General features: G+C 38.5%; 1 protein-coding gene across 1 annotated transcript in view; it reads left to right on the top strand.

Moving 5' to 3' along the window:
- swap70b (switching B cell complex subunit SWAP70b) overlaps nt 1-26962 on the top strand; it is a 47012-nt gene that overhangs the window by 12774 nt on the left and 7276 nt on the right. Inside the window, exons 3-9 of the mRNA XM_041795847.1 lie at nt 5279-5452; nt 8823-9050; nt 10762-10908; nt 12687-12795; nt 13668-13849; nt 26331-26438; nt 26784-26950. Coding sequence (XP_041651781.1) covers nt 5279-5452; nt 8823-9050; nt 10762-10908; nt 12687-12795; nt 13668-13849; nt 26331-26438; nt 26784-26950 — 1115 coding nt within the window. The remainder of the gene's footprint in view (nt 1-5278; nt 5453-8822; nt 9051-10761; nt 10909-12686; nt 12796-13667; nt 13850-26330; nt 26439-26783; nt 26951-26962) is intronic.

Raw genomic sequence — 26962 nt, 5'->3', positions numbered from 1 at the left:
TGTACTGGGAGAACATGCAAAAGTTTTAGGATTTGGAAAACTGATTCACAAATTCAAAATATTTCATGTAGAGCATGTGTGAAATGTTGAGATATTCATATTTTCCTCATCAGTAGTGGTGCCAAGAAACAGGCACTGATTCTGAGTAACCCTCTGATGCAAGTGTGATTAAATTATGACCGTAATATTTGAGAAAAACACAGAAGGTAGACATTTTGCTGGCTTTGACACACCAAAGCTCTATTAGGTCTGTTCAATTTTGGGTTGTGAACTACAGATTGGTGATTTTGATGATTGAGCATATTGTAAAGAGAGATGTTATGATCTCTGCTTTATTATCACTGCTAAAATCTGTTGTACTCAGTCCTTTTTAAAGCTGATCCAAAGAAAAGGAGAGCATCTGGTTGTCTATACTTCTGTTTATTTCCAAAACCTGCAGGGTAAGGGTTTTTATGGCTCTTTGGAGATTTAACATCTTTTAATCCCTTTAACATCCAGGTTTCCACACAGGCAGTCACTCAGCCTCAGGTAGTACAATAGAGAGTTACATCAGATCCTGTGCAGCCTTTAGAAAAGTTCACTAATTCACTCTGGATGAATGTCTTTCTCACAGTCAGCACAGGAAATAATCAAATGACTGTGAGAGAATTCAGGATTATCTGTTTGGCAAACAACAACTGGCTCAGTCCTGTGTTTATATCTTAGCCATAAAAAACTAACATCAAGACTTTCAGTTTGGTATCAAAACATTGACTAGAGTAACATTAGAGCATTATTATCAGGGATTTTGGGCTTATTATAATGACTGGGTTTCCTTCAGTAAACTTGTGCTTCAAACAAAAGTGTCCACAGCATCCAAAGTCATAAACATGCCTCAGCTGACTGTAATAATGGTCCCTGTCTTACTCTCATATAGGATGGAGTGTTTATCATACCCTTACCCCAAAAGACTTCTTTATATAGGTCAGAGATAAAAATATGTCTAAAAAGATCTGTTTTTCTACTACTGTGATGGATTGTCACTGATGGTGCATTTCAACCAGGCAGTCCAGTCTGGTTCAGCACAGTTTGGTGTGGTTAACCTTGATCGTGCATTGGCTGTGGAAATGGGGGCATTCAGGCTCTCTTTAAGGATCTGGATCATTCAGCTCAGCTCAGCAATAAGGGCCAATCTTTTGGCTGTATATTTAGTACCATTGTGGCTTTTTTGTGTACTAAAAACAAAACAAAACAAAAAAAGTTAAAAAAAAAAAAACAAACAAACAAAAAAAAAACACCCAGTCTCTCAAATGCAAAACTCACTTGTAAATGACACATCACTACAGTTTGTGACATTTTGACTTGTCATTTCAATTCAGCCAATACCCCACAATGTTAAGCTGATAAATTGCATCTCACCATTTTCTTTGAAGGGGACATATTATGCAAAAAAAATCACTTTTTCAGGCTTTTCGAGCAAAATTATGTGCCCCTGGCCTGCCCACAATCCCCTGAAGTACCAGAACCCCCCATCCCCTCCACTTTTCAGAAAATGTGTGCTGAAACAAGCAGTTCTTAGATTTTCCCCTCATGATGTCATGTGGACAGTTAGCCCCTCCCCCAGGTTAGGTTGGTCCTCCCCGCTTGGAAGAAAGTTCTGCCCTCCTCTGCTGATTTTTTTCTGAGCTGCCAGCTCAGAGGAAAATCAGGAGAACCACATCCATGTCCTGAGAGGGGCTGGGTCAGGGGTGGAGTCAGACAGCTCATTAACATTTAAAGCCACAGACACAGAAACAGCTCGTTCTGAGCAGGGCTGAAAAAGAGGAGTTTTTAGACATGCAAAAAATGTAATATTTGAGTGTTTTTTCAGCAACAAACTTCACAGGCATGATTTGGGGACCTCTGAGACCAATATAAACTTGTCTTAAAAGGGTAAAATATGTCCCCTTTAAAATCATGTTTATGGTTTAATGAGGGAGAAAGCTGTGTTCATCCATTGCTTCTGCTGCCACACAGGAAGTAAGGATTTTTGGACAATCAACCCACTGCATTGTATCTAGTACTACCATTTTGGGAATGCTTGGTACCCAAGTGGAAGAGTTCTCAACTGCTGTGTCATACTAGTCAGTTATTTTGGTACCTTATCAAACTTTTAGTAGAAATGCATTTAGCTATGTACTGGACCAAACCGTACAGAACCAGATGGCATGGTGAAAACTAGTGCTGTACAATTACTCAAACTGCAATCGCAACCGCAATATAATAGCATAAGAGGCTGCAGTTATTTTTGTATTTAGTAGTACTTGAATGATTCCTGCAGACAGGCCTTTCAGTTTACAGCAGTGCTGCTATTACTCTTTGTAAAAGTACCTTTATTTTTTTGTTTAAAGGAAAGACTTATTTTTTGAAAATACTAAGGTAATTTGGAAGCATTGCTGTAAATACTTAGGGTTTTGTATTTCATTTAATGTCATTTAATTACTGTATGTTTTCAGATGAGAAATTTGTATATCCTTTTTAGAAATATGTTGTAATTTCTAGCAGTGTTAATTTTGACAATTTTAGTCTGTCTTTTTAGTTTTAGTCCCATTTTAGTAATTTCTAACCTTTATAGTTTTTGTCTAGTTTTAGTTCATAAAAAGTCCTCACATTTTAGTTTTTACTTTTAGTTCAAGCATTTATTCCCCTGCCTGAATCTGGTACTGAGTCAGTGTGCTCTATGCACTCTGCCAAACCTGAGATCTCTGCTTTACATTGCATTTTGATGGATTAACCCACAGTGGAGAAATATCATGGGTTTTGAGTGTCTGACGAAAACTAAATTACATTTTAGTCTCTGTGATGAAAACTAAACTGACACTTTGCCAGTTATAGTCCTCACAAATCTATTTTTTGCTAGTCTTAGTCTCATCTTTCTCATGGAACATAGGCTGTTGATTAACATTTTTAGTCATAGTTTTAGTTGACAAAATTAACGTTGCTTTGTAGTCTGCACATTTTCCGACAGGTGTGGTTACTTTTGCTGTGCAACTTCAAATTATTTGTGCACATTTTGTTCTAAACATTTGTATGGATTTTAGTAGACTTTTCAATAAAGCTCTCACAACATTTGATGCTTTACCTTATATGATGGAAATCAGTCCAGTCTCGTCTGTTTATTAAAGCAGATGATTTGGGAGAAATAAATTCTTTTAAAACTGCAGGCAAACTCCTGCATTCCATCTAAATTTTACAATTACACAGGCAGCACTGTGAAATGAATGTGATGGATAGAACATCCATCCAATCATCTGCTGAGAATTTTGAGAAAAGTCCTGTCCTTACCAAACATTTTGTATGGGAGGGTTCCTATGTAGACTGTTATATGGATATGAAACAGTCTAACTGGCGAGCCAGGTTAGGATATTAGTTGAAACTGTGGAGAGTGAAAACAAAGACAGAGGGGAATCCAAAGTAGTGCACTGTTTAATTAATATGATCCATCCGCGTAAAATAATACAGATAATGGGCCAAATGCCTAATACTGACCTGGTCGACCTCTCATTTTCACTGTTTGATTACTGGTATATAGAAACTAAATTCTGTTATTGTGACAACCCTAGTTGTAAATAAATGACTTGAACTTGTAGTGGCCATGGAAACTGAATTCAGATGAGGTAGACTTTACTGTGGGAACCTTGAGGCTTTCTAATGATCTCTCTGCAGTGTCCAGTAGTAAAATAATAATGTTGTTCCAGAAACATCTCATAGAAATTGTCCCAGATAAAGTTTTGTTTTCGTAGATGATAACAGAACAAAGTATCATCAGGTCTGTCTCATGTTGTTCCAGGAACAGGTCCTTTGTTTTTGTAGCTTTTCTTTCTGTCATGATCTTTATTTTGCAGCTGAGGAGGAGTACACTTTGAGCCTGGTTCTTCATCGATGGTTGGTCAAACCACACCACATTTCTCATATTTCTTCTGTCAGTACAACTTTCTGAACAGTTCAACTGTAAATGTTTGTCACTGTGGTTTCAGCTTCAGGGTTCACTGAGTGTTCATGTTGGTTTTTAATTAGAGCGTCGCGTTGTTGTTTTGGTGGCTTCGCTGGTGGCTTATTAGGCTGGATGACAGCCAGCAGGTTGAGATGTGCTTCTGGTCAACATGACTGCACGCTCGACCAGCCAGAAGTCTCCATGGAGATGCTTCTCTTCACCAACTCGAGGAGAACAGTTCCCCTCCACAGAACCAAGTGTACCTTTTCAAGAGCCGTCCTCATTTTTTCTCTGGAATTTAAACACAAAAGGTTTTTTTTTTTTTTTTTAATTTCTTTCTCTTTAAAACAAACCTTTCTCTAGTTAGTTCTGTGCTGACTCGATTCCTGGCATCTCTCCCGGGGGCATTCAAGGAAAATGTATAAGTGTGGAGACCAGGAAGCTCATTCCCATTAATGCTAGAAAAACAAAGTCATGTGTAAAGACTGATTGAGTCTCTCAAATAATTAGTAACTATAGTAACTATAGTAAAAAAAATGTCACTTATTATTTTAGGATACACAGAAATGTGCTCAGAATAATGAGAAGATCTTTTACTGCAGATACACTCTTCTCACAGTTTCCACCAGTGAAATGAGCATTGCGATCTACAATTGACTGTTAGGTGTTGATATTAAATTTTACACACTGCACCTTTAACTTGTCTCATCAATGAGTGCATTGTTGATATTGTCTTTGTGGAAGTTTTACTGACTATCCCAACTTTTCCCTTTTTTCAACAGTAATAAAAAACCTTTACAGCTAAATTAAAGTTCATTTCTGTATTTGCAAACAACAGGTTACCAGCCGGTGAAAAATCTGTTTATCCTCTAACTTTGGTAAATATTCAGCTATTTCAATGAAGCACTATTATCTGCTGGTTATAATTACATTTTGGACCACAGAGGGAGAATATGTTGTCTGGTTTATTAAGTATTATTCTAAGTTTGGAACAGCTCAAAGAATCCTCTTTCCTGTCTCATGCATTTCTGCTGTGTTCTCAGAGACATTATGACATTATGTGAGCCTAAAAATAGTCATTCATGTGATAAATGGAGGATATCACTCAGTGGTTCACAAATCACACAAATATTAAACTTGTGAAACTTGTGTGCTTCCCTTTAAAGCGCCACTATTAAAAATTTGGGAACCTCCAGCGTGATTATGCTAATATTTTCCAGCTCATGTGTTTTATTTGTTCCTTTTGCTCCAAACTGTGCTGCGTCCTTAAAAACAAACAGAAAAGAAACACTGACTCACCGACGCTGTTCTTCTGCTTTGGCTCAGGTGACAGACAACTTTGACCGTCAGGACTTCAACAAGATGTGCTGGACATTGTGCTCCAGGAAAAACCTCGACCAGAGCCAGCTGTTCATCACCAACGATGATGCCTTCAAAGTCTGGTGTGTCTTTAACTTCCTGTCTGAAGACAGATACCCGCTGACCATCGTCACAGAGGAGGTAAACACACGATCACTGCAAAGCTTTAAAGGAGCAAAGTGTTACATTTTTTGTGAAGAATTTTGCGACTGTTTATTTCAAACATTTCATGAAATGTCTGGTGATTGGTGACATTTTATGTTTACTGTCGCTGCAGCTTGAATCAAGCCGTCTAATGACAAGTCACAGACAGCTGGCTGCAGGATGTTGCAAGCAGATAAATGTGAAAAAGTGAAATACAAGTCTTGTTTCGAAGGCCAGTGTCGTTTGATTAAATCACGCTGTTAAGTTTTTATACAGAAACTTCCCTCTGATAAATACTCCTCTCCATGTAAGAAAGATGCACAGAGCTATGTGAGCAAATATGTGAGAAACTGAATTGAAGTGTTGTGCAGAAACACCAAAAATGAATAATTTAAACTGAGCAACTGTGAGAGTCATTCAGTGGAAACGACACATCTTCTCCATCAGTTGCAGGGGTTTGAGCTGGCCGGTGTTTAGAACATTGCAGAGCAGTCTGTTGTGACGATTGCAGGTTTCAACTCATCTTGTTGCGAATTTTTGGTCTGAACCGGGTTTAAGCCTTACGGAAGAGTATTAGGGGCACTGAAAAAAAAATTGTGAGACAATTTTTTTTTTTCAATTGTGAGAAAAAAGTCAGAATTCTGAGATTAAAGTCAGGATTCTGAGTTTAAAGTCAGAATTCTGAGTTTAAAGTCAGAATTCTGAGATTACAGTCACAATTCTGAGAAAAAAGTCAGAATTCTGAGATTAAAGTCAGAATTCTATGAAAAAAAAGTCAGAATTCTGAGATTAAAGTCAGAATTCTGAGATTAAAGTCAGAATTCTGAGAAAAAAGTCAGAATTCTGAGATTACAGTCAGAATTCTGAGATTAAAGTCAGAATTCTGAGATTAAAGTCAGAATTCTGACTTTATTCTTCAAATGAAAAAAAAGTCTCAAATTTTTTTTTCAGAATTCTGAGATTAAAGTCAGAATTCTGAGATTAAAGTCACAATTCTGAGAAAAAAGTCAGAATTCTGAGATTAAACTCACAATTCTGAGATTAAAGTCAGAATTCTGAGAAAAAAGTGAGAATTCTGAGATTAAAATCAGAATTCTGAGATTAAAATCAGAATTCTGACTTTATTCTTCAAATGAAAAAAACGTCTCAATTTTTTTTTTTAGAATTCTGAGATTAAAATCTGAATTCTGACTTTAATCTCAGAATTCTGACTTTAAACTCAGAATTCTGACTTTAATCTCAGAATTCTGACTATAATCTCACAAGTGAAAAAAAAAAAAAGTCTCAAATTATTTTTTTTTCAGTGGCCCTAATACTCATCCGTATAGCCTCATAAACAAGTGGACTGTTATTTTATTTGTTTGTTTTTTAAAGATTTTTTTGTTTTTTTGCCTTTAGTTAATCGGACAGCTGAAGAGAGACAGGAGTTATGGGGAGATAGAGTGGGGGAAGACATGCACCTAAGGCACAGGTGCAATTTTCCGAGTCAGCCACAGATTTTGACTTGCACGTCTCACTTTGAAGTCAGGCTGACTTTCAGTCAGATCAGGCGTTGTTTGTCCTGCTGTGTATGGTGGGTATGACGGCCAACCACGGCCTGACTATGAACCTGTGAGCTGCTCCCAACTGGTTGGATGGATTTCTGATATTTTGTATATTTTGGTCGTACGATTCCAGACACTTCACAGTGAGAGCAGAAAAGCAAACAGAAGAAACACAATTGGGGAATTGTTTCCCTTTGTAAACTGTCAGACAACAAATTACCATGACAAAAGCTGGAATGACTTTCTGATGCCCCCCACTATGACAGAGGAAATAAACAAGCAGGAAATATTCCTAACTGGGGACCTGCAGCTGACATGGACGATGATGTTGTTTGTGTGTGTGAGACAGAGAGACATAGCGGGAGAGGGAGAGAGAGAGAGTATATGACTGGAAACACTTCACCCTCAGAGTGCACGACTTTTTAAGAGGGGACCTCTGTGGATTTCTGTCACTGTCCTTCCCAACTTCACTCGTACAGTGTGAGCTCTCAGGTTGGGCACAACCATCGGACTGTATATTGTGAGCACATAAATCATACGCACAGTATGAGTTGACATTCTGCCACAACTGTCATATGACCGGCTTGAAATCGCACAGTGTATACCCAACTTAACAGCACAGAGACTGGGAGTCAATCCTACGACCAAGGTGTTGAGGACTACAGCCTGGGTGCCTGCTCTACCAACCAAGCTAAAAGGGATCTCAAACACAGTAGCTGCTTGGCGGCAGAGATGTACAGAAAAGCTGCTCTCTCTCTGGGAAACTGCCAGCAGCAGCCGGCCATGCTGGGAATAGAGCAGTGGTGTAAAGTGCAGAAGAATGACGTGCCCTTACCACGGGGGTTGGTCCACAGAAAATAATGGGAGCGATCAGTGGAGCAGAAGTTGAACGGTGCCAGTGTGTTTGGGCTTCACTGTACACTGTGAACTAACAATCTGAAACCAAATTCATTTTTTTACAGGCTGTAAACATGTGTATACTACACTCAAGAAACTGCAGTTTTTTTACTCTCAGTCACAGAGAAGTTGCGACTTATGTCAGCTTGATGCTTAGTATGTACACAATAATGTGATCAGATCAGGAAATGTTCCTATCAACAAGGAAGTGAACAAGCCAGAATCAGATCAAAAATTTAATGTCAACATCCAACAGTCTGACATCAGGCTGGCTGACTTTAATAAGTTATCAGTCGGTCCACTCTTGATGGATCTTATCATGTAAACCTGCTGTGTCTGACTGATCAGTCTCTTATTCTAAAGCATAACAGTTTCTCTCTATTCACACACACTTTCTCTGAAAACCACTGAGTAACACTTCAGATTTAAGGAAGTTACTCATTTAAATGTTCTAATGGACTATGCATTTATTTGATTTTAAGCTTCAACTTCCCTCTCCAGTAACAGCATATTTAAATGGTTTCGGAACCAAGAACTGTAGTTTAGTTGTTGTGTGGAGCCTTACTGCTGCAGAAACTGGCATGCTGCTGCTGTAAAAGTCTGTTACTCAAGAGCAGAGAAGGAAGTTTCCAGCTTCCTGTTCTTTAACAAACGCTGGAAGATTTATTGTTGAGGCATAACAACCATCAGAGATGAATCACAGGAAGGTTGTTTGCAAAAGAAACTTCTATACTCCTCAGTCAGCCAATGCAAATTTTAACAGGAAAATTACAAAACTGAGGTTGTCATCTTATTATCAATGAACCGGTCTGTTTGAATGGAGTTTAAGAAAAGAAAAGTCCTCGCTGTTTGGCCCTATTTATGCCTTGTTATCTCACTATCATGTGCTCCTGTGTTTATGACCCTGGATGTGTGTCTGTACACAGATCGAGTACTTCCTGCGTAAGCTGACAGAGGCGATGGGGGGCAGCTGGGTGGAGGAGCGTTTTGAGGACTATAAGCTGCAGTTGAACTCAAAGCAGCAGAGTCTGAACGCCTGGGAGTTCATCAAGCTGATTGGGTCAGGTCACTTCAGCAAAGGCATGGACCACCAGACGCTGTCCATGGGCATCAACGAAGTCTACCAGGAGCTGATCCTGGACGTGCTTAAACAGGTGAGCAGCAGAGAACCTGAACACAGAACAGATGAGACAGTCTCTGGAAGCAATCCCGTTTAAGGGTTTATTTAGAGGGAAACCATTTCTCTTTGGAGAATGTGAATGAGAAAATTGTTGATCGAAAAGTAATTTTTGTTGGTTTTGGTCTTAATTATTGTGTCAAATTTCATTCTTCATTAAAGCTCTAATGTTTCTGACATGATGTGATGATTCATAACGGGTGACATAAGCTGCAGGTTTTTTTCTCACTTATGACACTAGGAAAGCTTACAACAGCTGATAAGTTAATATGTTTTGCAAGAATACAGATGTGCAACAAAATAAAGCAGGAAAAATTGTAGAAAAAACAGACATAAAAGCAAGAAGTATACTGTAAATAGAACAAATCTTATCAGAAAAGATGCCTGTACAACAAGTAAAAAATAAAGAAGTGAAAGTCTGTGGGAAGGCTTTCCATGTCTATGTCAAAGACAGTGTGAATCTGCTATCTGAGGTCATCTAAAGACAATACACAATTATAATATTAAAGAAAAAACATAATGGTAGCCACGTCTATGTAGAGCAGTGATCATCATCTGGTGACCCAGGGGGCCACATAAGGATCACAACAGCTTCCTATCTGGCACCAAGAAGATTTTTAAAGTCAGAAAATGTACAGAGGAAAAATATGTTTTGGTATTTAGGGTATGTTATTTCTAAAAATCCCAAAAGGCTTTAAATGTTGGTTTAATGTTTGATCCATTTGACAGAGATCCATCCGTCAGTCATTGTTGGTGAATATGATGCATGATAAAGACATACTCATGAATTCATTCTTGATTAAAGTGGCTGTTTTCCACGTCAACTTTCCACTTTAGCCACTTTGAAAGTTCAATTTTCTCTGCCAGAGAGCGACCACGATAGACTGGTTTCCTCACTGTTTTCCCCACCAATCACAACACAGCATTTTAAGCACCAAACCCATTGATGACAACCTGCCAGCCCCAGAAATATAAAGCCAAAATATCACAATCGCCCCCTAGTGGCAGCTGCAGTTTAGGCAATTGTCACTGATCTCACTGCCAGAGGCAAACAAATAATTTACATTTTCAAGGAAAAAAGAATCAAACAATTTAATAAATTGAGCCAAAATATTTAGTTAAATTTATTTTTTGAGAAGTCCGGCCCCTTCAAGTGTCAAATGTCTTCCAAGTAAAAACTGACCCTTGTACAGATGTAGTTGATGACCCATGATGTAGAGAAAGTACACAAACATGAACAACCACGAATGCAAAGATGCATCACTTTAACATGAGTACCTGCTGATTTTGGACTGTTTACAAAAAACAGCCATTGGTAAATGATCTTCCATGCACAGATATCAGTTACCAGTGTTTGTCCGCTGTGTTCAATCAATATTATGCTGGCATCTCATATATCTAATTGCTGAATCAGATAAGAGAGTTTTATAGAGCAGAAGATGTGACCTGTTAGACAAACTGTGGTCTGATGTTGTGGTCAAACATGATAAAATGTTGGCACACGAGTCTTACACCAAAAGATAAAAGAGGAAACATTGGTACCAGCATCGGCTTAATTGTTGTGCTAAACCTCCATATTTGTATCACCTAGTGTTCACAATCCGTGCATCTCTAAAACTTCAGATAAGGGTCTCCAATGTGAGCAACAAATTACCCTGTTGATGACGTTTTTCTTGTATTCTCTGCAGGGCTACATGATGAAGAAAGGTCACAAGAGGAAGAACTGGACGGAGCGCTGGTTCATGCTGAAGCCTAACACAATCTCGTACTACGTCAGTGAGGACCTGGCTGAAAAGAAAGGAGACATTATACTGGATGGAAACTGCTGCGTGGAGGTAAAAGCCTGCTGTTTGAACAAAGCTTACATTTCTGATACAAATAAGAATATTATCAGCAACTCTTACACCAAGGTATGTACAGAAAATATGGCATTAAATTTCATACTTTTAAGACTTTTCTCAAGACCCTGTCAATTTAACTTTAGACCCCGTTGCATCTTTAATTTCTTTAAAAGATATATATTTTGAGCTTTTATGCATTTATTCAGCAAGGAAACAGGGATAAGAGAGTAGGGATATGCAGAAAAGTAGCCACAGGCTTGAACCTGAGCCGCCTGCAAACATAGGGAACGCTGTTTTGTGCAGATTGTAAGCTAAAAATTTGACAAAATAGACAAGAAAATGCAGACAGTATGTGTTATTAACGTGTGAAAATAAAGCTTTCTCTGAGGTGCTAAAAGAGCTAACATTATCGCTCTTTACTAAAATTACATCAGGCAAAAGCTTCATGGCAAAGCTGCTTTTTATTTGCAAAATCCTGTATAATGTTGACAAGTTGTGGCCCCAGCTTCAGCTCTAACACCTTCTCCTTCAACCACTTTTCAGAACATGCATTTACCTATAATGTACATGCACACATCACTTCATCACATGGTGAACTTGCTAGCTAAGGACACAGCAGAGCTGTTAGGATGCACTGATAGCTCGACAGGATATGAACAAGCGTGTCGGCTGATGTCAGATCTGGTGGAGTTCCATCAGAATCTCACGTTTGCTAAAAAACGAAATAGAGGAACAAAAGCAGAACAACTAGCCTACAACCTCTTATAAAAATTGGAAACAGCTATAAAATTTAAGACCTTATGGTCTTGCATTTAAGACTTTTAATTTTTGCTAAAATTGATTTATCAACTTTTAATACTGTTCTTTAGACCCTGCATATACTCTGTGCACAAACTTAAAACAAAAAATTCATTTTGGTTGCTGTTAATTGGTCACAAATTGCAGTATTGGATCAATCTTGGTTAGGTTTAGGAACTAAGGCCGGCTGCACACTACAGTATTTTAAGCCTGATTTGGGGCAAGATTTGCCTCCCCTGACGATCGTGGGGGCGTATCCCCAGAGGAGCCTCGTTGCAAACAACTGTTTGCCTGATTATCATCATGTGTGTCACGTCAACCCAATTGTTTTACTGCTCCAAATCGCATTGTAGCCTCCAAAATCCCGAATTGTAAATATTGATATTTACGATTCTAGGTTGTAGCCATATGGCAGAGTACCCACAACACCAATGAGAGCAAGGAGACAGGGTAGCGTCACCAGCCGGATCATACGTACTTTAACTGCTCACAACAAAAAACACAGCTTTAACTTAATTCCAGACAAGATTTTATCCAGAGTCTTTCCCATGTTTTATGATTTTTGCTGCACCTGTAACGCATGCCATGGCAGCCTGTTGTGGAGGGACAGCAAGAGGATATATCGACCAGCATCCATGTTTGTTTGTTTCTTCCTGGAGTCACGTAATCACCGCGGTTGCTGGCAGGTCAGCAGGTGTGTGGTCTCCAGTGATCTGACAGTCTGGCTGAGTTGACTAGTGTGTGCACTCAGTGGATTAAAGATGAAAAATCTTTTAAAACTGTCCTCATGTCTATGGTCTCTCACAGTTTTAAAATTGTTCAGATTTAAAAATCGTCCAGTGTGTGGCTGGCCTAAGAGATGAAAACAAAGCAATGTTTTTGAGTAAAGGAAATGTGCATCTGAAAACAACGGTGCACTCTTCATATAAGACTTTACAGCAGGTGTGTTCTCTGTCTGGTTGTTTTTGCTGCAGCCGCTACAAGATAAAGAGGGAAAGAAGTGCCTCTTCATCATCAAGTCGTCATACAAAAGCTTTGAAATCAGCGCGTCAGATAAGAAGAAGAAGCAGGAGTGGATCCAGGGTGAGTGTGAATGTAACTGTTTTAGAATTTAAAAAAAATCTCAGGCAATATTGTTTTATGTCAGAGCTGCTGACAAGATTATTGTTGAGTTATGGTGAGAGGGAAACTTGAGACAAAGGTCATTTACTATGTATTATTTTAGTACAAAATAACATACTACATAGCAGTTTTTGTTTTAAAACCCAGCACAAACTTAAAAGTTAATGTGAAATTCAACAAAGAAGAAACATATAAGCCCAGGTTCTTCCTTTTCTTCTTGTTTGTATTATTTCTCTATCTTGAATGGTTGCAATCCTGTTTGTGAATTTGCAACATATTTTCTCAAATACAAAATGTAACAGAACCACACACAGCATTAAGCATTCAGTATGTTTACTAAAAAAATTCAAATAACTGATTGCCAATCATTGCAATGCATGCATGTCAAGCTCTGAACTGTGCAACTGCTCTGTGGTCAGGAAAGCAACCCTGATCACAGATAGATAACCCCTCTTACCCCCTCCATCAGGAAGACGATAAAAAGTCCCACTGGCTCAGAAAAACGTCTACAAAAACCTTCTTTACTCTGCAATAACCACCTGGAACAATATAAAACAGTTTACTGTCAAAGGAGATCATCTGTCACCTCTGTCAGAGACAATAACATAGATCTTTCTCTCCCCTGCAGGCTATATATAAAAGGATCAATATTTTATCCTGCAGTTCTGTTACAGAATAGTGTGAAACAATGGTATGATAATTAATCCAAGGCCTGCCTGTTCTCTAGTGATTACTGGAACCCTTTAGTTGGTTGCACTCCCTTTAACATTTATTCACAGGCAGCTCTGAGTGACACAGAGTCTTAAATGGGACTCCTCCATGTTTCCTCACAGCTATTCAGACCTGTGTGAGTCTGCTGCGTCAGGGACGGCCGGCACCGCACCGCGAAGCTCGACAGAAACGTCGAGATCTGCGGCTGAAGCAGCAGGCAGAGCAGGAGGAACTGGAGCTCAGGATGAGGGAGCTGCAGACCGCCAACGAGGCCAAACAGCAAGAGCTGGAGAACATGAGGAAGGTGAGGAGAAAATGATCTGTTAAATGTTCCCCTGTGAATCCAGTCTAGTCAGGAAACGTCTGCTGCAATACCAGTTCCTTTTAGTAGTATCCTGGAATAGCTCTGTGGAAGTGTTTCTCTGACACAAGAAGGGTGGGAGAAGTTCATGATGACACAGTACAGATCTGAAATTCAACAATACAAAAGCCTTGAGGGGGTGGACTGTCCTCATACTGTGTCAGATAGCTGGTTTGTTATTGTGTTAGTCTGGCTAAAACTGGACTTTTAAAAATGCATGTGATCTCACTCATATCACACCTACAAGTCAACCTCTGCTTGACTGTATACTGGTCTCCCACCCAAGTAGAGTTCTAAAAGCAAGGGTTATGTCTGATGTTTTCAGTGACCATGCAATACTTTTCAGGATCTGGAATATAGTTACCCAAGCTATCCAAATTTAAAAAAATTAGGCAATATAACAAAATAAATGTGTAACAGTTTATGAATAATTTAAACTCAATAAATTGTGAACGATTTCAACTTATTCTGAATGTACAGGATGTATGGACCTTTCTGTATTCTGAATTTATCACTGTTCTTGATAAGCATGCTCCACTAAAAACTATTACAGTTAAGGGTATGCATCTACCATGGATAACATCTTATCTTATAATCATATGCAGAGGCAGAGATAATGGGCCAAATTTTGCAAAACCAAGGATTCAGCTGACTGGGCTGGGAAAACTATAGATGACTTCAAAATAATGACAAATCGAATAATCATAAAGAATCTCCTGCACTCTTGGACTTTAAAAATCCCAAACAATTTTGGAATCAAATAAAAATATAGTTGATGTATCTGGTACAATATCACCCAATCAGCTAAAAGTTAACAACCCTATACTACAGGACCCACTACTCATTGCTCAGGCTTTCAATTGGCACTTCTCAGTTTGCTCTACCACAATGCCCAGTTCAGCAACAGGTTATTTACAAGCAATGAACCATTGAATCATAGTTTCTCCTTTAAGACTATAACAGTTATCATCACAACTGGCAGCTCAGGGACCATATCAGGCCCCCAAAGCTTCCCATTTGGCCCCCAAAAGACTAAATCTAGGAAAATGTATCTTTTCTTTTTATATCCCAATAGCTATTGAATCAACCCTAAAAACAACCAATATTGCAACAGTTTTACCAGGAATTAATTTTGTTTGACCCATTTTTAAATAAATCCACTTTTCAGCCATTATTAGTAAATGATGGCTGATGTATGATAAACACAAACTTATCATTCAAGTCCTGATTAAATCTGCATTTTTTGTGTCAACTTTCCACGTAAGGCTCTTAGAGAGTGCCTTTTTTTCTCACCTGAGATGTAAAAGAAAAGTCTTCTTTTCTGCCCATATTTCTCACCAATCAAGACACAGCATAGTAGTGTCAAACCCAGTGAAGGACGACATAGAGACCCCAGAAATATGGAGCTGAAATATCTCAATCGCTTCCTTGTGGCTGGCTGCAGTATTAGGGGTAAGGGCTGATCTCATTGTTAATGCCTGAAAACATCAGGAAATACAAATACTAATACAACAATATATTAATTAGACTAAAATATGCATTTATTTAGTTAATTTAAAGTCTGTTGGTCTATCACGTAATACTCTGGTTCAACTCCTACCAACACAATAGAAAACAATGTATTCATCCAAGGACACAAATCAGACACTTCAATTCAACAGCAAGGTGTTCCCCAAGGTTCAACCCTTGGGCCACTTCTCTTTTCTATTTTTGTTAATGAATTCAGCCTTATGCAGATGATACCATAATATAAACATTAGGGGTGCACGGTAACTATCGGGCCGATAGTTATCAGGCCGATAACAGGATATTATTACCTCATTTTTATCGGTCCGATATCATTACGACGAGCCCCGATAACATATATTTTTGTCAGCATGGCAGTGCTGGCGTTTGTTTTCTTTCTCAGGAGACTACACATTCCGAAACAGCAGGTGGCGCCACAGTACACGACCTGCTATTAAAGCACCAAAGAAGAAGAGAAAGTAGCAGCCCCTGTGCTAAAATGCTAACAACACGGTGGCGCTACTCAGTATTTATGGGGAGGATAACACGACCATGTGTGTAGAATTCCCCCTCTAAAGGTCGCAAAGAGTAGAAAGAAGTCCTCGACGGATCTTATAAGTCACTTAAGAGTAATCATCCTAACAACATTAAAAGGAAGTGGCAGCAGCCACTAGCCTCAGCCACGGGCATTAGCAGGCATTGAAAACTGCAGAAAGCTTGCCAGAGCCAGAAGGCGCAACGTTATAATAACAAAATCAATCTGACAGTCTCCTGATCAATCGCTACTTTCATAGACGTATACCTGCCTGCTCTGTTTGATGTGGTTTCATTCAGTCTGATCGACGTTATGAACAGATGTTAGCCACAGACCACTGTGGACTTTACATTCTTAACCTATCTCTGATGATTAATGTCAGTGCATATTTTTAATCTTTATGTCAAACATCAGCTTGCTTTAATTCTGGCTTAGGCAAAAAAAAAAAAAAAAAAAAAAAAAGACCCCCAAATATCTCCATTTGTTAAGCATAACAGCCTGTTATCATTTGGTTTTATGGAGGAAAACCTAGTCAGTTGTTTGTGTATGTTTTACTTGGTACACAAATGTTTAAGAAAAGTGAACTATAATAACAGTTATAAAGTCAGAATGGTTCTTTGTGTTTTGAAAAACATGAGTGATATTAGTTAAAATGAGTTATAAATATCTTTGCTCATTACATATTAACCCCTTCTTAGCCCCAGATGTGCATAAACACATCAAATAAACTTCTTTTGTTAAATCAACAATTGAAAAAAGCATATCGGTTATTATCGGTTATCGGCCATCAGGAGTAGGAAATTATCGGTTATCGGTATCGGTTCAGAAAAATAGTTATCATGCATCACTAATAAACATCCAAAACAGACTTACAACAGACTGAATCAGCCCTGCAGTCTGATTTTATCAACGTCAAACACTGGCTTACAGGAAAAAAATTGCAGCTAAATAAGTATAAATCTCATATCACTGCTCAAACAATCAGATCCACAAAAAATTACACCTGTGTTACTTCATGTTTCGATGGTAAGTCACTGCAAAAAGTTGAACAAACTACATACAACTCATAATACCAATCATGGACTATGCCAACTATTAGGTTGCTCCTAACACTAATCTACTCTCTCTCAATGGAGCCTTGAACAAACTCTGTAGATTTATATTTGTACCTTCACCACCACTGAACCATGAGCCCCTTAAATTATCCTATCTAAAACAGTTTATGGTACCAATATAGTCTACTTATCAACTGAGACATTCTACACAGCTCGTTTTCTGTTTCCAGTGTTTCTAAATCAGTTGCTAAGAAAGTGTTTATGTTCAGAGCTCTTTCAGATTGGAATAATCTTCCTGTGAATATACTGTCTAGATCATCTTTTTACATATTTTCACCCTCATTGTGATTATTATCACTGTCCTGAATGTTAATTACAAACTGATTATTTGCTGAGTGGATAAACCACTCCATTTCAAATCTGCCACAAGCAGATTTCTTGACTTTCTTAACCTTTTACTACTTGATAGTGATTGTTCTGTTCTGTATTGTTTTGTGATTTACTGTTTTGTTTGTGCTCTGTTTGTTTGTAATGTACATTTCTGTTTTAAGGATCCCCTCAAAACTGAGATGACATCTCAAGGGGTTATTTCTAATAAAGCATTTCTATATGCAAGTCTGACTGACATTGTACTAAATTTAATTTCTCAGACTAACACACCTAGATAATGCTGTAAAATATCAATTAACCTCAGTCAAACCCAAACTGGACAAGGCTTAGCACAGCAGAAGTCATATTATCTTCTGTCTTCAACTATCATCATACACATCGAAATTGTAGGTACCTTTCCTTTAAAGAAAGAACCCATAGTGGTCACTGAGATAACTAGAAACTGACAAAGTAATAACAAATAAAAATGTGCTAAAGATTAACTAATGAAGATCAGACATTGCTTTTGGATTGTGGTTCAACAGAATCATATTAAAAACAAACTGATGAAACTGGCCTGAACAAAATTGATAATATCCCTTGAAAAGATTGTTATGTTCTGGGGCTGCTTTGCTGCATCTGGCACAGGGTGCCTTGAATCTGTGTAGGGTGCAATGAAAACTAAACTATCAAGGCATTCTGGAGCCTAATGAGCTTCCCCATTGTCAGAAAGCTTGGTCTAAGTTGCAGGTCATGGGTCCTCCAACAGGATAATGAGCCAAAACACAGAGCTAAAATCTCCAAGAATGGACTATTCTGAAGTGGCCCTGATCTAAATCCAATTGAACGTCTCTGGAAGGAGCTGAAACTTGTAGTCTGGAGAAGGCATCCTTCAAACCTGAGACAGCTGGAGCAGTTTGCTCACGAGGAGTGGGCCAAAATACCTGTGGACAGGTGCAGAAGTCTCACTGACAGTTGCAGAAATTGCTTGATTGCAGTGATTGCCTCAAAAGGTTGTGCAACAACATATTAAGTTATGGATACCATAATTTTAGTCCAGCCTAGTTTCATTTGTTTTTAGTGTCAAAAGCAATGTCTGGTTTTCATTAGTTCATTTTCAATTATTTTCAAGCTATTTCAGTGACCACTGTGGGTTCCAACAATTTTGCCAACGTGTAAGTCAAGGGGATAGCAGGCACTGTATTTGTATCAAAAGTGAAGTACACAGTACGTGCAAAACAGAGCTGCAATGTGTACATTTCCACTGTTTGACTTAAAATCCTAACATTAGCAATGCTAATTTGTTAGCATGGTCAACAGGAAGAAGGATGGAATCATAGTAACTAATTGAGAGGACATATTGTCTACCGTAAAAGAGGCAGACATGCACCTGTCAGCAGATTCTACCGCTGTGCATACACACGAGGAAAAAGACAGTAGTCAAGCTTTGAAGCCTAGACCAGCTATAACCGTATAAGTAACACTTTAACTGGATAGAGCAAATAAAAACAATAATAATACACATGATCAGTAGATGTGGCACTTGTCTAAACACCAGGACACATTTTCCTGTTGATACTTCAATAAAGAAGGAAAGTAAGAGCAGGAAGTCTCCTTGAAATTAGCTGGCCAAACAGTGAGGGATTTTCCCCGGAGGGAATTTCTAAACCTTTATGTTAAAAAAAAATGTGATTAAAGGAGACCAAACATTTGATGAAGACATGTCACCAGTTTAACACTAAAGTCAGTGTGGCTTTGTTGTTTAAGACTGTGTGGGTGTTGTCAGACTAACATGTCATGTTTTTAGATGACTCAGCTATTTGGAAACAAAGTGTCTGTGGTTCTTTATCAAGAAAACTTCCTCATTAAACTCATGGGATCTCTATTCATTCAAAGTTCCATCATACTCTGCTTTCTTGGGCTAATCAATCATCTTAATACAAGCAGACAAAAAAGAAACCCTTAACTGTGTGAAAAATGTGCTGAATCAGGCTTAATTTCTGTAAACCTCAATGCAATGATCTAGATGCAGAACTGTGTGTAAGCCATTAGAAGTCACAATTACGACAGTTTATGCATATTTAAAATATCCTTGCACATTTGGAGCTAACTTTCCATTTTTTTCAGATCACTGCATCTTCTGTGCAAAGTTGCCAGTCCTCCTTTTTGCCCCACATGCTGCTGTAGTAAGATAAAATAGTTAAAAATATTGCTTCATTAGCACCTGTCAGTGAATTTGCTTTACAGATAAGGATGAAATTTTTAGTTGTTGTTTTTTTTTTAAATCCCAATTGCTGTTAAATAGAGCAAGGAGTTTTCAAAGCAGCCTTTCCAAACATCCAAGTTTTATTTTGAATACTTACATTATTTTACTCAGCACACAGAAACCAAATTGTTTCACAAAAACTACCAGGGTCTAAATTATTAGCCCCCTGAAGCTAATAGGCAGTTGTGTCTCCTTTTGCTGGACTACATACTGCATGTATTCAGACACGTCTCCTGAGGAACCCCAGCCCATTCTTCTTTGGCTAATCTCTCAAGCTCCTCCAGATTTGATGCTCTTCTGGCATGGGCCTTGGTCTTCAGTTCACCCCCAGTGGGACCCAAGTCAGGGCTTTGTGCAGGCTAGTCAGTAACGTTCACTTAGGTCTTCTGGAGGAATTTCTTCACCAGGAGCCACGTATGGTATGGGTCGTTGTGATTGAAGACAAAGCGACGACCCAGACCCAGTTTTCCTACTGACTGCTTGAGGTTTTCTTTCAAAATCTTCACAATCCATGGTTCCTTCCACCTTTACAAGATTCCCATTTCCAGACGCACTGAAGCATCCTCAAAGTGTTAAACTACCACCGTTGTGTTTCACTGTGGGGACAGTGTTTTTTGGGTTATGCGCCTCTCCCTTCTGTTTCCACACATCACCAGTGTCTCTATAGTCAAAATGCTCTAGTTTGATCTCGTCTGACCAGAGGACATGCTTCTAGTATGCAGAACCTTTCTCCAAGTTGTCATCAGCATACTTCAGTCTGGCTTGAAGGTGTCTTCTGCAGAGTTGGAGTTTTTTCAACCTTTGCAGTTAAAGTCTTGTCAGAATGTTTGTTTAAACAACACAGAAGCCCAAGCTTCATGTTTTAACGTGGGCTATATTCCAGTTTATTTTTAGAATTTGGTTTGAGCTAAGTAAGAATTAATTGTCTGAGCTATAATTTGGACACCCCTCCTCTTGGGTATGCCCTGCTTTAGTCAGTTTCACTCTAGCTAGGCTTCTGAAGTCATTTCCTTACAGACTACTTGATTAAATCCTGTGTAGTCGCCCCCTGTTGGCTGTTATGAAGAATGCAGGTGTTGGCTGCTATAGTAACACACATTCCTCATAGTTTGCAGTGGAATATGGTTTACCACACAATAAAATTATGGCTTTTTTAAGCTGTGCAGAGTTTTGTAGTCTGATAAGCCTTAAACTTGTGGATCTCATACATCAAATAAGTTATATAATCTTTGCCATTGCAGTCACAATAGCTTAGATCATCACAGCTAAAATAGTCTCAAATCTGATTCAACAACATTCCTCAGAGCCAGCGTCACACCTTAAAAATAAAACCAGAGCTCTTCTAAATGACTAAACACATTTTATGGTGACTTGCTGCTGGTTTAAACCAAACATACTGTTGCTGCAGAGTTTCACATAACAATTAAAGTAGGTCGCCTAAAACTGTTGGCTTTCCTCTGAAACTCAGTGCCAGCTCATGAATACCAATAATAGATCAGCTCCTCCCCTCAGCCTCTGAATGATGAATAGTTTGTCACTCGCTGCCAACACGGGAATGTGTATTGAACCAAGAAAGGGGGGGCAGAGAGGAGCCATTAGTCCCACTTAGCATGTTTTTCCAGTAAATCTTCCTAAACCTGACTCACACCGTCTGTTGACGCCGCTGCAAAACCAGTAGTGTTAAATTTAAGGAGTGTGTAGATTTCACAAATGCTGGTGTTGAATGGCTGCTTCCTGCTAATAGAAATGGAGAAATGGGGCCAACAGGAAGTGTTAACTATCAGTATAGTGCAGAGTTAATGTCATGAAGTTGATCAGAGCTGCAACAATTGGAGGAAGGGAATAAATCATAACATATTTTTCAGAATTTTTACTTGCAGGATCCAAATGCCAATTCAGACATGAAACAAAAAACGGCTTACAATGTAGTAAATACACCTACTGGAGTGTTTGACCTGGGACACAACATCATGGCAGTCAAGAGGAAGGAGATGGAGATCTGCTTTAAAGATCTAGAGGCAGAGAATAATCATAGTCCATCAGAGGTAATCAGCACAAAACATGAATTTGAAACAGCAACAGAACTGAAGCTCCCAGTTGAAGTCCTTGCTTCCTTATGTAGCGTCTTTGACCCAGCATTTCCCAGCAGTCAAAGTGTCTGTCATGGCAACTCTGTCATAGCAGCAGCAATGACAAGAAATAAAATGGTACAAATAAAGAAATTAGTAAGTTCCTGGCTTTCAAAACTGTTGGTAATATTTTAGGTAATGCAAAAACTCTGATAAAAATACAGTGGCTATAAAAAAACATTAATCTCCTTGGATGTTTTACCCTTTTATTGATTTTATAAATTAATCATGGTCAAAATACTTTGGCAGTCATTTCACTTAAATAAAAATCACTGCTGCAATCACAGCACTGAGTCTGTGTAGACAGGTCTCAGTCAGGCTTGCATGTCTGGACACTAAAATTTGTCTCTGTTCTTCTTTGCAAAACCGCTCACGCTCTGTCAGGTTTGACATGAACAGCCCCTTTCAAGCCTTGTCACAAATTTTCTGTTGGATTGAGGTCTGGGATTTGACTCGGCCACTCTGGAACATTCACCTGGTTGTTTCTAAACCATTTCTGTGTAGCTTTTGCTGTATGCTTTAGCTCACTGTCTTGCTGGAAAATAGATCATCTCCCAAGCTGTAGTTCTCTTGCAGACTGAATAAGATTGTCCTCCCTTTAGGATTTTCCCTTTATTTTGCCACATTCCTTTTTTACCCTATACCTTTACAAGCCTTCCAAGACCGACTGCTGAGAAGCATCCCCACAGCATGATGCTGTCACCACCATGCTTCACAGTGGGGATGGCGTGTTGTTTGTGCTGATGTGCAGTGCTGGTGTTTGCTGAACATAGCGTCTTGTTTTTATGACTAAAAAGCAGCATTTTGGTCTAATCATACCAAAGAACTTTCTTCCACTTGACCATTGAGTCTCCCACATGCTTTTTGTGAATGAAAGTCAAGATTTAGGGTCAATCCCATTTCTACCCCTTAGCCCTTAGATTAGCCCTTCCCCTAGGTTTTCCGCATTCATGTTAGGTGAAAGGGTGTCCCAATTCTCTTTTAAGTCAAGGGCTAGGGCTAAGGGCCAAGGGCTACTTAGCCCTTGAAACCAAGATTTTTCAGGACCACACTTTAAACCAAGGGGTAAGAAAAATTCTCTGGGGGATGTCCAGCATCTTGGAAATGATTCTGTATCCATCCCCTGACTTATACTTTTCACCAACCTTTTGCCCTGCTTGGAGTGTTCTTTTGTCTTCATGGTGTAATGGTAGCCAGAAATACTAATTAACCAGTGACTGGGCCTTCCAGATACAGGTGTCTTTATACTACAGTCACTTCAGAGACATTCACTGCACTCAGGTGATCCCTGTTTCACTAATTGTGAGACTACTAGCACCAACTGGCTGGACCTCTGTTGAATTAGGTCAGTTATTTTAAAGGGGATGAATATTTATGCAGTGCAATCACATATTTACATTACATATTTTTATTTTTAATTTTTTTCTGCTATGTTTGCTCTGCCAGCATCCTGCTCATAGTTTCATTATATAATGAAAACCCTGGGCTTTTTACGCAAGTCAACAGAAAAGTGAGTTTAGTCAGACAACTCATGTAGCAGTTATCTAAAACATTTACAGAAGTAGCTGAAAGCAGTTTGTGTTTGGTTTCTGCAGGCGGTGTGGTGATGGGGTTGAAAGCAAGAGCACAGGGCAGAACTGGCAGAGCAAAGTGAGAATATGAAAATCTTGCAGAAGCAGACTGCCATCTAGATGGATGTTTGTCAAATGACTGGATAATGATGCAAATCAGATGAGCAACCAGCATAGCTTGAGCTGACTTTGTGAACTAGGTCACAGGCATCATTCCATTAATATAAATCGGGGCTGATGTACTTCATATCTATAGTCTAGGTAGGATGTATAAAGCTGTCAAAGGTAGATTTTTTATTATTTTTTTTTTTATAAATCTTACCTGTTGCATGAGTAAGCGTCTCATTTAACATTTGTAGAACTGATGTGTGGAACAGTAGCTTCATGTGTTCACACTTGTGTTCTGCTTTTATAAATAGCTCTGTGGTGTATGCACTGTGCTCTTTTTCTACTGTTGAACAAAAGAGTGTGTTGAGAACTTAAGAGTAACTACTGTAATACTGAAAACAATGTTTTTGGTAACTTGATGTACTTGAAAACATTTCATCAGATCTCAGGACAGGAGAAACAAAACTAATGAAGCTGAAATACCAGCGCTGCATCCATCAGCAGGGTTGTGACAAATGTAAACGGTCAAACTAGTTCACAGTCGTTGTGCAACACACACTGTAGTAAAGAACAACAGTCTGTCTCTGTCTGTACCACACACTGTTCTCCCATGAATGCTCAACAATTTGCCATTGCGGTGACAGTCGTATCTTGCATAGATGGCTGCATGAACGCACAATGAACACACATGTATGGCCACAATGTGTGTGTGTTCTTTCTCTGTCACCCACGTCGTCCTACAAACACAATTGTGCAGCAGGAACTCCGTCTCTCACTCTGCTGCTATAAGTCGTAGACAATCTTAAGGCAGTTCTCAGCAGAGTGATGCAAGCAAACACGCCTACTTTGCTTCTTCTCATTACAGTAAAATAGATTTGAACTAATTTATCCTGTTTTTTTTCATGAAAAGTAAAAAATTTAGATGCATGTTTCAAGGGTTTTACTTTTTCATGTGATCAGCTATAAAATTAAATAACTCAAAAGAATTTAGGGAAAACAAATATGCTTAGACCAGGGGTGTCAAACTTACGGCCCGCCAGCAGGTGCCACACGGCCCGCGAGACGTTTAGGGAAAAAGATGACATTTAAAAAAATATTTTTTTTCAATATTTACTAACTTATGTGTTTGAAATACAAATTTTCACTCATTTTTTCATGATCTAACTATGACATAAAAACAAAAGATCATAATACTATGCAATAAATAAGTAAATATGGTACGTTGTGTTTATAAAAATTGATAATTAGTTTAACCGACTTGTAAATTTCACGCTAGCTGATTTGATAAACGAATTTAACCGTTTAACCGCACACATCCCTATTGAATATAAAGGGGGTGATAAATACTTGGAGGTGGTGCAGGAGTTATATAACTGTGGAGTGAAAGTTTTGTGTATATTTGATAGAAAAAAGTCTTTTATAATCCGAACTTGTCATCCAAAGTTTGAAGCAAAGTTTTGTAATTTATAGGAAATAAATTAAAGTTGCATTAAGGTTTGTAAGCAAAATGATGGTGATTAGACATCAGTTTATTTTGTCATAGTGATGCCAAAGCCCATGTTTATCTTCAGTTTTTACTGTTGAGTTTAAGTTTCTAAGCATTTGTTTGCAACTAATTATTTAACTAGACACATTAGGAAATCTTTGACAGTGGAAGCCTCTAAAACATATCTTACTGTCATTATTGTATGTCATGTTGGTCTCAGGCAAACAGGACAGTCTTAAAACCCATCAGATCACTCCACAAACAAGTCCTTAAAATTATTGACAGAAAATCACAGCAGTATCACCACTGTGATGTACTGGATAAATATAAAATGCTCAGCTTTGATAATTTAATCCTCTATTCAGATGTTCAATTAGTGTACAAAATAATCAATAATGTGGCTCCTCCACCACTGAAGAGCTTTGTTAAACTACGTTCTGAGCATATAAGCAGATCTTTAAGGTCTGCCTCCAGTGGAGACTGTAGCGTAAGCGTGGCTCTGCCTTTGCACAGTCTGTTTTTTCCTTTAAAGCTATAAAAGCATGGAATAATCTTCCAAACAATCTCAAACATTGCACAGACTTCCACATTTTCTTTCAAGAGGTGAAAAGGTGGATTTTAAGGAATCAGTCTTGTCAACATTTATCTTCTAAATCACTGTTTTATAACTATGAAGAACATAATATTCACTTTATTCATTTTAATATATGTAATTTTACCTTCTACCTTGGAATGTATTGTGGCTGAATGAATGCAGATGTGTGCGTGCATGCTTGTTTGATTATGATTGATTGATTCTGTATTTCGTTGTCATTGTTTACCTGCCCAGGGACTATAGATGGAAATTAGCTTGCAAGCTAAATCTGGTACAAAGCATCTTTTCTCTTTTGAGACTCATGTAATTTTGTACATTGTCTCTGACACAAATAAACTAAAAAAACTAATTAGTATAACAGTTTTCATCTGTCATTGTTTTCTTCATTTCCAGTTTCTCTAACATGATATGTACTTTTTTAAAAATTAATCCAAACAAAGAAAACGTGATCCTTTAGTGAGATAGCATCTCTTATTGTAGTAAGTTTAACGTCTATTTAAGCAGTTTCACTTTCACATTGCTTAATATGCTATAGACCACAGCTGCTTCACCGCATTTAAATTAAAATAAACAATGTTTGATCATCCTGATAGGGCCAGTGCCTTTATTTTTAATTGTTAGATCATGTTTTACCTTCTCAAGTGCTTTTGTAATAACTGTTATTGTGTCAGTGTGTGTAACACACAGATCAAAGGGTGAAAACTCAGTATCAACAGAAGCTTGAGAAAATGGCTTTAAAGTTGCTTCTACCTACAAGAAACAATTCACCTTATTTAGATGAAATCTTGTCTGTCTTTTATGCAGGCTCTGGAGGATGCTGCAGCTAATGCAGCTGAAGAAGAACGAAGGCGACTTCAGACCCAAACTGAACTCCAAGACCGTTACAGGATGGACTTGGAGAGGGAGAAAATGGTATGTCACTTCTCATTACTGCTTTATTCATTACATCAGATCAGGTGGTGGAGCAAGAGCAACATACAACTTCCTCTTTTTAGTGAACAGTACTTGTAGGTTTTCTGAGGTTATGTTAACTGTACATCTAATAACAACTGTGTACAGCTGTCAGGGTAAAGAAAAATGTGAATATTTGCTCTGATTTAACTCAGACTTCACAGACTTGTGTTTGTTATATGTTAAACTGGTAAATCAAACCCTAATAAAGAGAATATGCACATGGTTCATCAGCTCTCAATGATTGTAAAGCAAGTTTTTTTTAGCTAGTGCTTGATTTTCAAATAAAGGTTTTTGGATCAATAGGTTCGTCAGCAGATGGAGGAGCAGGTAGCTCAGAAGTCCACTGAGCTGGAGCAGTACCTGCAGCGGGTTCGAGAGCTGGAGGACATGTACAGTCAGCTGGAAGACGCTCTAGAGGACGAGAGGCATGCCAGACAAGATGAGGAGGCCGTCCGCAAGCTGCAGGCACGGTCAGTCAACCT

The sequence above is a fragment of the Cheilinus undulatus genome, linkage group 9, assembly GCF_018320785.1.
Source record: "Cheilinus undulatus linkage group 9, ASM1832078v1, whole genome shotgun sequence".
NCBI classification, from domain to species: domain Eukaryota; kingdom Metazoa; phylum Chordata; class Actinopteri; order Labriformes; family Labridae; genus Cheilinus; species Cheilinus undulatus.
The sequence above is the reverse complement of the archived record's forward strand: the minus strand, read 5'-3'. Positions and strand labels throughout refer to the sequence as shown.